Below are 13559 nucleotides of genomic sequence, written 5' to 3'. Positions count from 1 at the left end.
CTTATTTATTGGAAAACCCCAAAAAGTGACATTTTAATAGTTTTCAAAACCACTGTCAGGAAGTTTAACCTTCTAGGTGCTTCACAGGAACTAAAGCAATGTGGAATGAATGAAATTAAGAAAATGTTTCCACTGAAATGTTGATGGCGTCTTAACAGGCCACCATTGCCAACATTACTTGCCCTCGGGTCATTTGGACACCATGATTGCAGGGTGCCAATGGGGTTGAGGAGAGGGCCCCACTCCCTCTGATATCCACATAGATTCCTCCGTCTCTATTGACAGCACATCTAGGTGATTAAATGTTCACGAACTGTGCAAACACTAATCATGGCCGGTTGTGTTCTTGCCACCTAGGGGGCGCTATATTTTCTTATTCCTCAAGTTAGTAAAAAGGAGTGTTGGTGGTACGTAAGGAGTTAACGCACGATGTATTAGCGATATTTGCTTGTAAAATGGTCATAAGAGCAATATTAATAGTTTCGAGGTACCTGGATTGCATTCTTGTAGATTGTAGTTGTGCACTTATGTCCAGCTTTGTAACCCTCAATGATGGTGACTGCCTGTTTTGCTTATTTTTGGGAGACGTTTTTCCTTTTCTCATTTGGGTCACAGGGAAGATCATTCTGTATCTTATCCTGATGTCTTGGGATATTTTCTCATCCTTTTTCAGTCCAGAATTTTGTTTCTTTCTGCGGCTTTCATTAGTTTAATATGATATGTTAATCTGATCTATTGTAGATTTTAGGCCACATCTCCAAATTTGCAGGCCGCGATGTCCGACCGACCTCAGCCCCTGACTGAACCGCAATAGCCTCATGAGGTTGTTGCTTTTGGGTCTGGATACCAGCGCCATTGCCAGCATCCTGGTCTGTACATCAACCGGGAATATGGGTGGTGTAAAAACAGGCTTGAGGCATGTTCACATGTTGGGTTTTTTCCACTCCATTTTTTTCTTTCTAAATACAGCAAAGTGAATGAGACTTCTGAAATCTCATGCACATGTTGCTTATTTTTTCCTTGCAGATTTGAAGTGCTTTAAAATCTGCAGCATGTCAATTCTTTCACCGTTGTTGCAGCATTTTTCACTCCTTTTAATGAATTAGAAAAACTGCATAAAAATGTACCTTTTTTTGCAGTGGTTTCCCTGCCAAGAGTTATATTTTTGATGGAGAAATATCTGCAGTAAATAATGTGTGCATACACCCTTAGGAGGATTTTAAATATTGTTCATTACTTGGGGTTGTTTGCTTTGGAAAACACTTTTTTGCTGGAGAAGTCAAGCAAAAATAAACTGATCTGCGTGCACCGTGCCGCAGAGCATTGCAATAAGTGGTCCGTTTCCCTGCAGCGCCACCACTGGAGAAATGCAGCATTGCACAAAACCCACTAATAGGAATGGTTCGTCTGTGTAATTAATAAATGTAAAAGGACTATAGAAGCTTTCTGTTCTGGCTAATTGATGGTGGTCCAAAAAGAGTGGTCTTCTCGATCTCAGCTTTTACAATAGTGTTTTTGAACAATTACCTTGTATACCAAACAGCCCCAAAATATTAATATTAGGTCGTCCTCCGTGGTTGACGCCTTTTTAATGGCCATTAAAAGATATCATCCACTGAGGACTCGCAAATTTTAATATTTTTCCATCTACTATCTTAACGGGGTACAAAGATATGTTTTTCCTGTATCAAAAGAAAACACCCAATAAATCTATGGCTTTATTCAGATGATCATTAGGAAAGCCATGGGGTATACGGGGTCTTCAAGATGTGATGTGAACACATGGACCCATAAGTACAACATCTGTAGAATAAGGGAATCGAGTTTTAGCTTATTGTTCTGCAATCTTTATTCAACCTTTACCCCAAATGTGTTTTATGCTGATTCCTTTCATTTGAAGCTTGTTACCAAACCAATAGAGATAGCCGTCTTCTGCTTTGTGCCAGTGCGAGATATTTCTGGTATGTCGTGAAATATGGAAGTTACAGCAGAGCACCACACCCTGATCTTTCATTCTTGTTAGCAACATTCTTACTTTTCGCTACAGTTACCGATTATAATGGTTGATTATATGTTCTTGGCAAGAATGAGCTGGGTATCAGTGGACGTATGCCTATATAAGTGTATTACGTAATGATACATCACCAAGATCCACAATAATATAGTGGGCCAATGATAATGTGTGCATCCTAACGTCTCTGCCTGGCCATGTGTTGTTGTTTTTTTTTTATTGGGTCATGTGCAATTTACAACCTCCATCTTGCTGTCCCTTGGTGGAGCTTGGAGCATAACCTTGTGACTTGTCAGCTGGCACTTGGGTAGAGCTTAGGGTGCAGGATGGAGGATGGTGTCTGACAAATTTGCAGTTATGGAAATGTTTGGATAATACAAATATCAACCACCTGCTACAACATGGAAACCAGAGTGTAACATTGTGCACGGAGCCTTTACCGGATGCCAGTAAGGCGCGTCATTGTGATGTGATGGCTCGTTTGATTTGGACTTATTTAAAGGGGTTATGCCGGATTTGAAAAGTCATGGCTGCTTTCAGTGTCAGTATTGCAGGTAGTGTCGGTATTGCAAGTAGTGTCGGTATTGGAAGTAGTGTCGGTATTGCAGGTAGTGTCGGTATTGCAGGTAGTGTCGGTATTGCAGGTAGTGTCGGTATTGCAGGTAGTGTCGGTAATGCAGGTAGTGTCGGTAATGCAGGTAGTGTCGGTAATGCAGGTAGTGTCGGTAATGCAGGTAGTGTCGGTAATGCAGGTAGTGTCGGTATTGCAAGTAATGTCGGTATTGCAGGTAGTGTCGGTAATGCAGGTAGTGCCGGTATTGCAGGTAGTGCCGGTATTGCAGGTAGTGCCGGTATTGCAGGTAGTGTCGGTATTGCAGGTAGTGTCGGTATTGCAGGTAGTGTCGGTATTGCAGGTAGTGTCGGTAATGCAGGTAGTGTCGGTAATGCAGGTAGTGTCGGTAATGCAGGTAGTGTCGGTAATGCAGGTAGTGTCGGTAATGCAGGTAGTGTCGGTAATGCAGGTAGTGTCGGTAATGCAGGTAGTGTCGGTAATGCAGGTAGTGCCGGTATTGCAGGTAGTGCCGGTATTGCAGGTAGTGCCGGTATTGCAGGTAGTGTCGGTAATGCAGGTAGTGTCGGTAATGCAGGTAGTGTCGGTAATGCAGGTAGTGTCGGTAATGCAGGTAGTGCCGGTATTGCAGGTAGTGCCGGTATTGCAGGTAGTGCCGGTATTGCAGGTAGTGCCGGTATTGCAGGTAGTGTCGGTATTGCAGGTAGGGTCGGTATTGCAGTTCTATTTACTGTCACGGCTCGGCTCTAGTAACGGTCTACAGATAGGTATGCTGCTGTTCATACAACAAAGCAATCATGGTTTTCTAATCCTAGACCTTCCCTTTAAGGCTATGTGCACACGTTCAGGATTTCTTGCAGAAATTTCCTGTTCAAAACCGGACATTTTCTGCAAAAAATCCACATGCGTTTTTACCTCGATTTTTACCGCGTTTTTGGTGCGTTTTTTTGTATCAAACGCATCATGTGCACAAAAATTGCGGAATGCATTCTAAATGATGGGATACGTAATGTATGCATTTTATTCACGTTTTTATAGCGGTTTATAGCGAGAAATCTGCAACATGTGCACACAGCCTAAATACTCCATGTAAGGGGCATTTGCACTGTAACATACTAGCGAATGTGCATCGTTACAAACATTCATTTCGTAATTATCTTGCCGTGTAAATAGGCTGCAGATCACCGATGAACGAGCAAAACTTTTTTTTTTGTGCAGCACAAAAGATGCTCGTTCTCAGTGGTGCATGGTCCTATGTAATCGGGACTTGCGGTGCTGACCCCTCTAGCAGCCTATGTGCGCTGGGTGATCTAGTAGAGTAGTACGTGTACCGCAGGTTACAGAATAGGTGTGACGAGCTGGAAATGGAGCATTATACAATCTAATAGCTACCTTCCTTTCCATTAACCCTTTTGGTTTGGTTCTTCAAGTCCTGATTATATTTGTTATGGATAACTAACCTGCACATTGGGATCTGTCTTGGTAATACTGACATGTGTAGTTTCTCATTTGAAGTCCATTACTAGCAGAGCCATGTGGTGATCTCAGACCGCTGAGCTCATCCACATTCCTCAGTGCTGACATTTCCGTCCTTTCATAGTGAGTCTAGCGGAGGAGTAAACTGCTGCACCTTCTGTGCATGGCTCATATATATCAATTTGGGTGATTTTGTCCCTTAGGGTGTGTCCCGAAATCGCTGAGAATAGATATTTATCGTTATGTGTCAATTTAACAATTTCCCCCCCCAAAAAAATTTTTTTAGTAAAGTTTAAAGGGAATCTGTCACCACATTTGACCTATGTAAACTACAGTTATGGCCAAAAGTATTGACACCCCTGCAATTCTGTCAGATAATACTCATTTTCTTCCTGAAAATGATTGCAATCACAAATTCTTTGGTATTGTTATCTTCATTTAATTTGTCTTAAATGAAAAAACACAAAAGAGAATGAAGCAAAAAGCAAAACATTGATCATTTCACACAAAACTCCAAAAATGGGCCAGACAAAAGTATTGGCACCCTCAGCCTAATACTTGGTTGCACAACCTTTAGCCAAAATAACTGCGACCAACCGCTTCCGGTAACCATCAATGAGTTTCTTACAATGCTCTGCTGGAATTTTTTGACCATTCTTCTTTGGCAAACTGCTCCAGGTCCCTGATATTTGAAGGGTGCCTTCTCCAAACTGCCATTTTTAGATCTCTCCCAGGGCTTCTATGTGATTCAGGTCTGGACTCATTGCTGGCCACATTAGAAGTCTCCAGTGCTTTCTCTCAAAACATTTTTTAGTGCTTTTTGAAGTGTGTTTTGGGTCATTGTCCTTTTGGAAGACCCATGACCTCTGAGGGAGACCCGGCTTTCTCTCACTGGGCCCTACATTATGTTGCAAAATTTGTTGGTAGTCTTCAGACTTCATTAAGCCATGCACACGGTCAAGCAGTCCAGTGCCAGAGGCAGCAAAGCAACCCCAAAACATCAGGGAACCTCCGCCATGTTTGACTGTAGGGACCGTGTTCTTTTCTTTGAATGCCTCTTTTTTTTTCTCCTGTAAACTCTATGTTGATGCCTTTGCCCAAAAAGCTCTACTTTTGTTTCATCTGACGAGAACATTCTTCCAAAACATTTTAGGCTTTTTCAGGTAAGTTTTGGCAAACTCCAGCCTGGCTATTTTATGTCTCGGGGTAAGAAGTGGGTTCTTCCTGGGTTTCCTACCCTACAGTCCCTTTTCATTCAGATGCCGATGGATAGTACGGGTTGACACTGTTGTACCCTCGGACTGCAGGGCAGCTTGAACTTGTTTGGATGTTAGTCGAGGTTCTTTATCCAACATCCGCACAATCTTGCGTTGAAATCTCTTGTCAATTTTTCTTTTCCATCCACATCTAGGGAGGTTAGACACAGTGCCATGGGCTTTAAACTTCTTGATGACACTGCGCACGGTAGACACAGGAACATTCAGGTCTTTGGAGATGGACTTGTAGCCTTGAGATTGCTCATGCTTCCTCACAATTTGGTCCTCAGACAGTTCTTTGGTCTTCTTTCTTTTCTCCATGCTCAATGTGGTACACACAAGGACACAGGACAGAGGTTGAGTCAACTTTAATCCATGTCAATTGGCTGCAAGTGTGATTTAGTTATTGCCAACACCTGTTAGGTGCCACATGTAAGTTACAGGTGCTGTTAATTACCCAAATTAGAGAAGCATCACATGATTTTTCGAACGGTGACAATACTTTTGTCCACCCCCTTTTTTATGTTTGGTGTGGAATTATATCCAATTTGGCTTCAAGACAATTCTTTTTGTGTTTTTTTTTTTTCATTTAAGACAAATTAAATGAAGATAATACCAAATAATTTGTGTTTGCAATCATTTTCAGGAAGAAACTGAGTATTATCTGACAGAATTGCAGGGGTGTCAATACTTTTGGCCATGACTGTATTAATATGGGAATACAGGTTATAGAATGCTGAAAAAATGTCCTACCTGTGTGTCTCATATCAGATGTGGTGTTGCTGATAAATCATCTTTTATCAATTTATATAAATGACCTCTTCCAGGCTCAGGGAAGGACGCTGCCTGGAAGATATCTCTGCCTGCAGAGATTATTCTACATGAAGAGGAGTTACCAGTGTTAAAGGGAACCTGTCACCCCCAAAATCAAAGGTGAGCTAAGCCCACCAGCATCAGGAGCTTATCTACAGTATTCTGTAATGCTGTAGATAAGCCCCCGATGTATCCTGAAAGATGAGAAAAAGAGGTTAGATTATAGTCACCCAGGGGCGGTCCCGGTCCGGTTCTGGTCCGATGGGCGTCGCGGTCCGGTCCGGGCCTCCCATCTTCATCAGATGACGTCCTCTTCTTGTCTTCACGCTGCGGTTCCGGCGCAGGCGTTCTTTGTCTGACCTGTTGAGGGCAGAGCAAAGTACTGCAGTGCGCAGGTGCCGGGCCTCTCTGACCTTTCAAAAGGTCAGACAAAGTACGCTTGCGCCGGAGCCGCAGCATGAAGACAAGAGGACGTCATCTGATGAAGATAGGAGGTGCCGGACCGTACCGCCCCTGGGTGAGTATAATCTAACCTCTTTTTCTCATCTTTCAGGATACTTTGGGGCTTATCTACAGCATTCCAGAATGGTGTAGATAAGCCCCTGAGGCTGGTGGGCTTAGCTCACCTTTGATTTTGGGGGTGCAGGTTCCCTTTAAGTGTAAGGCTACGGTCACAATATCAGTATGTGGTCAGTATTTTACATCAGTATTTGTAAGCCAAAACCAGGAGTGGAACAAACAGAGGGGAAAGCTATAATGGAAACACATCACCAAGTCTGTATTTTTGACCGACTCCTGGTTTTGGCTAACAAATACTGATGTGAAATACTGACCAAATACTGATAGTGTGACAGCAGCCTAATGGTTACCAGTGTGATGTGTAATGGCCGCTCTTTGCTCTCCTGATCTCACTGCAGAGCTGTGTGTGATTATAACTGACACATCACAGCTTCCTCTCCGCTTCCATATCACAGGCAGACAGGGTGTAATATTGTCACAATACAGCAGAGCTGTGAGAGAAGCAAAAAATGTGTTTTCAAGAAGATACATTTCATTTCTCCTGCTCTGTGTTAGTTACTTGTCTCACACTGGTAACTCCCCTACATGTAGAATAATCTCTGGAGGCAGAGTCCTCCCCAGAGCGTGGAAGAGGGCATTTATATAACGTGATAAAAGATGATGTATCAGCAACAACACATCTGATATGAGACACACAGGTATCACTCCTCAGCGTTCTGTAACCTGTATGACCATATTAATAGATGGGTCAAATATTGTGACAGATTCCCTTTAAATTGTTAACAATATAAAACTATGTAAATGCAGCCGCATAGAGTTCTTTTGTTTCTGTTTTTGGCTTGATGTATACTTATGGATATAAATCATTTGTGTGCAGGTGTGCGGGGGCCCCCTTGTGTGCAGGCGTGCGGGGGCCCCCTTGTGTGCAGGCGTGCGGGGGCCCCCTTGTGTGCAGGCGTGCGGGGGCCCCCTTGTGTGCGGGGGCCCCCTTGTGTGCAGGCGCCCCCTTGTGTGCAGGCGCCCCCTTGTGTGCAGGCGCCCCCTTGTGTGCAGGCGCCCCCTTGTGTGCAGGCGCCCCCTTGTGTGCAGGCGCCCCCTTGTGTGCAGGCGCCCCCTTGTGTGCAGGCGCCCCCTTGTGTGCAGGCGCCCCCTTGTGTGCAGGCGTGCGGGGTCCCCCTTGTGTGCAGGCGTTCGGGGGCCCCCTTGTGTGCAGGCGTTCGGGGGCCCCCTTGTGTGCAGGCGTGCGGGGGCCCCCTTGTGTGCAGGCGTTCGGGGGCCCCCTTGTGTGCAGGCGTGCGGGGGCCCCCTTGTGTGCAGGCGTGCGGGGGCCCCCTTGTGTGCAGGCGCCCCCTTGTGTGCAGGCGCCCCCTTGTGTGCAGGCGCCCCCCTTGTGTGCAGGCGTGCGGGGGCCCCCTTGTGTGCAGGCGTGCGGGGGCCCCCTTGTGTGCAGGCGTGCGGGGGCCCCCTTGTGTGCAGGCGTGCGGGGGCCCCCTTGTGTGCAGGCGTGCGGGGGCCCCCTTGTGTGCAGGCGTGCGGGGGCCCCCTTGTGTGCAGGCGTGCGGGGGCCCCCTTGTGTGCAGGCGTGCGGGGGCCCCCTTGTGTGCAAGACTCTATATGTTCTAAATAAGTCTTTATAAAGTTCAGTTTCCACTCACTCACCCCAGGAGAAGCAGCATAATGTACATGAAGCTTGGCCGTGTAAGTACATGGTTCAGTGAAAGCCTTGTGTGTATCATGGTCCTCTAGGCCCGCAGGTATGACACGTCCTGTGTAACAGCACACAGAGGACACAACCTGGTATCCTGTGATGTAGCTAATGACATGGAGCTGCTATGGTAGAAATATTAAAAGCACTTCTAATTTTTGTTCTAATTTCCCATCAATGTTTCTGTCCTTAGGCTCCAGCTATTGACGGTATCCGTATAACCATGGAGAGTGCCTTAACGGCCCGTGATCGGGTTGGCGTCCAGGACTTTGTCCTGTTGGAGAACTATACGAGCGAAGCAGCCTTCATAGAAAACCTGAGGAAAAGGTTCAAGGAGAATCTCATCTATGTGAGTTAATTTTATTTATTTTTGGCGCTTATATATGACGTAGTGGATTGGTTATCAGGTGTATTTTGTTTTTGCCAGTGTGAACACCACCCTATAAGAACATAGCGTTAAAGACCACCTCTGGTGGAAATGTTGCTCTAAGCTGGAGCAGATTGAGCATCCAATCCTAAAACCCAGATTGTCGCGATCCCAAGCGATGCCGACCCAAGTATAGTCGGATAAAATAAGCTATAATTTCTTTATATCCCAGAATTCACATTAATAATAATCATGGGTAATTTTTTTTTGCCCCATGCTCACAATCAGGTTCTGTTTTTGCTGTTTTGCTCTATTTCAATAGAAACGTAGTAGGAAAATAAAAAAAGATTTTTGGGAGGACATCTGCACTCTTCATGTTTTCCATTAGCACGGGTGCGTCCTCTGCCAGCAAGTCGCTGAGGAGGAGTAGGGCAAGCAGGATGCAGACTCAGCTGAAAATGAGAGCAAGTAGTTGGGGAAAAAAAATTTAATTAAACTTTTGCAAAAGTCCCACATATGCTAAAAGTGCTGCTATACCACAAGTAGGGAAACTATAGGGAATTTAGCACATATGCCCTAGGAAGCACTGTGGGATTGAGACTGCATGGCGCCACTTCCATTTATCTTGCGCTAATGATCATTTCTGACTTCTGCACGTGTATAACGTGTTTATTGAGTTTTCACACTTTTCCAATTTAAAAGTATTTGGTTCATGTGCTTGTTATAGCAATTAAATGACCAAAGGTTGATGTGTTCTGGAGTCAGAACGGTTTCAGTGGTACTGAGGGGAAGTCTTGCATCTTCAGAAGCAGTATTCACACATCTGTATGTAGTGAAGCTTTACTCCATTGCATACCCAAAATCTGCTTAACCACAATATTGCTCTGAAGAATGAAGTTTGTGCTGGTTACTGTTTGTGAAGAGATGCATAAGTGTAAGGGCTCTCATAATTTAGTGCCCTAGGAGAGGTTAACAGTGGTCCGTGCACAACGCAGATCTGGAAAGTGGTCGTAGGAACCCTTGATAAGTTTGCTTGACATGTCGGTGTACAGAGCACGATTTCAGGACCAGCCATGACACTCTGGTTTTGAGCTGAACGGCCCCATAGATGCCTATGAAGCTGTTGAGTTCAGGTCATGAGTCCGGCACCCGGTGTAGGAATCATGGTCCATACCCGGACGGTGAAACAGACATGTGAATGCAGCCTTGAGCCTTATTCAGATGTCAGTTTTTCATGTATGTTTGTTATGGGGCAGTTCACATGTCCATGTTTTTTTGCTCACTGAGTATCTGCACAAAAGCAAAAACTGGGACCTGCCCATCATAGTCACAGATCAGACTCACCCACTCGGTCAGTGTGTCGCTTGTGTCATCAAGCTCTGTCCATTTTTATTGCTAAATTGGATGTACTGCCCTTTTTTTCATATGCAAAAAGAAATGAACGTGTGAATGAGGCCAGAGTCTGTTAACCCTTCAGTCACAAGTAACTTTCACCATGTTATGAAGTTTTGGGTACTAAAAACTACAAAATTACAGGCGTGTAACAAGGCGTCCTGCACCTTGTTACATGCCTGTAATTTTGTAGTCTTTGGTACCTTTTTAGAGACCATAATTTTATGCTAAGACTGAACATCGAAGGCCTCAGAGTGGGTACTGGGGGCTAGGAGAGGGCCTCGATCCTACAAGTGCAGTAAATGGTGGCAAAGACCTGTAATGGGCTATGCTGTAAGCATACCGGGCTCGGTTCAAGTCAGGACGTAGTAGAACTTCCTGATACTTTTTATGTATGTAGCTGTATTGCGTCACGGACCTATAATCCTACAAGGGATATTTATTTTATAGTTTGAATAAAGTCAAACAATATAATAACCATTTAAGACGTTCCATAGCCTTTATTGTGCACTGGTCTCCTCTACTGTCCTGGAGCTTGTGCTCGGCAAGCTATTGACCACGCTGTCCTAGCAGCCATCTGACCATACTAGTCTACCTTTGATCCTACGTGCTTTTCATGTTTTTTGATTATTGCCAAGTTGTGAGAGAAACTGCTACGCTTTGACCAAACGATTGCAAAAATGGAACACAAATGGAATACATAAATCTGTAAAAAAAAAAAAAATTTTTAAATCTATTTTTTAGCAAAAGCTCCCAAAATGTTCCGATGCGAGTAGATCCCTTGCAGGGATTTCAGATGGTACATTGCCACCACAGGCTGTCCTGAAGCCAGCAGCCATCACATCAGCCTGTGTCATCCCTTCCATTTCAGACTGTACAGTTTGCTGTAAACCGGTCTGCACACAAATGGTGTGATTAGTTTCCTGCTTGTAAATGTGGAAATTGCAGTAATAATGTTATATTGGGGAAGGGGGATTGATTGCTGCCTGTGTAATCTCATAATAAAAGCCTTAAAGTGGCTCTGAACCAGGAATCTTCCTTTAATTATACTGTTGAAGGCCCACAAATTAAAGTGTTGTGTAATTATATATATATATATATATATATATATATAAAAAAAAAAAGCAAAACTACTTCTTAGATTCATGCGACAAGCGCCACCGCCCAGCTTGTTGCCACAGGGTGGAGGCACTTATGGACAAATTACAGTAGATCATGCGTCTAAATGTGGCTGCTTCTTCCAGGAACCAGTCACTGTGTACACAAGACTCATTACATGCTTGCAGGTTTATATGATATTCAATAAATGTCCCACCTTTGGGGACGGCCACCAATCATGAGAATAGGCCCCTGTTCCCTCTCTACTCTAAACTTGGGAGAAAAATGGGTTGTGTTGCGCAGTCACTTTAAAGACTATGGAGGACGCAGAAGCCTTCTAACAGAAGTAGAGCTGGCAATTCAGAGAATAGGGGGAAGAGGGGTCTCGGACTAATCTCTGTGCATCGGCTAATGAGCAGCAGCCGTGTTGATGGGAAGAGAAGGCACAAAAAGGTCAGACCCTCAGCAAAGTAAAGCAAGTGCGAGGCATCCGTTAGTATTGCTCCTTATAACCATCGCATAGTGAAGGTGAAGGATTGACTTAAATTATAGTAGTCAGGAAAACCCTATAAATTGAAACAATTTGCAACTTTGAATACATATCCATTTATTTTGAATCTGTTGGTCCTGTGCAAATTTGTGTCTTCCTGGTGGCAGAGACTAAACTACGCCATGCCCTCTGCTGCCATGCTTTCTGCCACCTGTGCTTTTGATAGCATGCATTTGGTGTGTTGGGAAGAGTTGGCTCCAAGGAGTAACGTATCACCTTGTGCAGAGTGACAGGCATGGCATGCCAGAGTGAGGAGACTTAAAGGGACGATCTTTTCTTTTAGGATCGCTACTTCCAATAGGTGGCACTAGAGCTCAAGTCATCTTCTGCTCCATTCAGAACAGGCTCATGTTCCAGCAATCACGGTTACGTGTTCTAGAAAAGAAACCTAGTATTCAGTCATAGGACAAACACTGTATATCTGTATTTAAGAAACTTACTGTCTTTATATTTCCTCCTCAGACTTATATTGGATCTGTATTGGTATCGGTTAACCCCTACAAAGAGCTGGAAATTTACAGCAAGCAGCACATGGAAAGATATCGTGGGGTTAGTTTCTATGAGGTGTCCCCTCACATGTGAGTAAATTCGTACATTAAAGTGGTACTTCTGTTTTTGATGGTTTCACTTTAACCGACGATTTGAAATCAAAATGTGTGATACACAATTGTGGAGAAGGGGCGTCCTGGTGGAGAAGGGGCGGCCTGGTGGAGAAGGGGCGTCCTGGTGGAGAAGGGGCGTCCTGGTGGAGAAGGGGCGGCCTGGTGGAGAAGGGGCGGCCTGGTGGAGAAGGGGCGGCCTCATTTGTTTAGGAAAAGAGGTTGTTTGTTTGTTCTTTTTAAAGTTCCACTTTGGTGATCAGTGGAAATCGCCAGAGTTTAACAAGCTGCACATGCACATTATGTTTAGGAGGCAACCCTGTTGATGATTGTCGACTAATGAAACATTGAAGACTGAAAAGGTTTATCCAGGACTATTTTTTTTTTTTACTGCAGGCCTAAAAAGTAACAGGCAGGTAGTTGCTACTTACCTACCTGTTGTGCCGGGCGCCGATCTCTTCTGGCACTTGTCACACACCGCTCCTATCGGCAATTCTGTGGTTTCCGCTGATGTCACATCGACTGAGCAGCTGCTTTTCTTCTGCTCTGTTGATGGGGCATGAATGCACACGTCATGCTGGTTGTCAGCTTTTCCCAGATACCTAACTGCAAGGTGCCAGCTGTCAGCATGACGTTGGCAGGCATGCGACAAGGACAGAGCAGCCCGGAAGAAGAGCTGTTCTGGTGACATGGAGCAGCTGAATAACTCGCAGGAGCAGTCAGTGCCCACTCTGAGCCAGCGCTGGGTACAACAGGCATGTAGTTACCTCTGTGAGCAGGTACCTGCCTGCTAAGTTTTAGGCCCATAGGAAAAAAAAAAAAAAAGCTAAATTGTCTGGGGCAAAGCTTTTAAAAAGTGCATTAGCAAAATCAATCCCTTGCATCTTCATTGTACATGATGTCCAGTAACTTAAAACCTCTCTTAAGTTACATTTTTGTCAACTGGAATACCCCTTTTAAGGTGGACCTGTCAGTTGGCATAAATATGTATTTTTTTTACCCTGGAGTTAATGCCGCTGTTCTACTGAATCTGGCATTATTTGTTTGTACACGTCTCCATTCCAGAGATATGGTCCCCTCTTCCCTGCATGCAAATCGTCATGTTAGCCAAGTAGGTGTCGTCCTCCTTCTCTGTTGGCGTTTTCTTCAGGACCACTCCTAGATGGATAAAAAGGATAGATTTATATACAGTGGAGATCAAG

At 44.5% G+C, this 13559-nt stretch overlaps 1 protein-coding gene across 5 annotated transcripts in view; it reads left to right on the top strand.

Moving 5' to 3' along the window:
* Positions 1-13559, top strand: part of MYO1C (myosin IC) — a 203604-nt gene that overhangs the window by 112456 nt on the left and 77589 nt on the right. For all 5 annotated transcript variants that reach the window (XM_069761329.1, XM_069761333.1, XM_069761330.1 and 2 more), the window contains exons 2-3: positions 8545-8700; positions 12221-12336. In XM_069761329.1, the coding sequence (XP_069617430.1) occupies positions 8545-8700; positions 12221-12336 (272 nt within the window). The remainder of the gene's footprint in view (positions 1-8544; positions 8701-12220; positions 12337-13559) is intronic.

The sequence above is a fragment of the Ranitomeya imitator genome, chromosome 3 (genome assembly GCF_032444005.1).
Source record: "Ranitomeya imitator isolate aRanImi1 chromosome 3, aRanImi1.pri, whole genome shotgun sequence".
NCBI lineage: Eukaryota > Metazoa > Chordata > Amphibia > Anura > Dendrobatidae > Ranitomeya > Ranitomeya imitator.
This window is presented reverse-complemented; position numbering and strand designations above follow the sequence as displayed.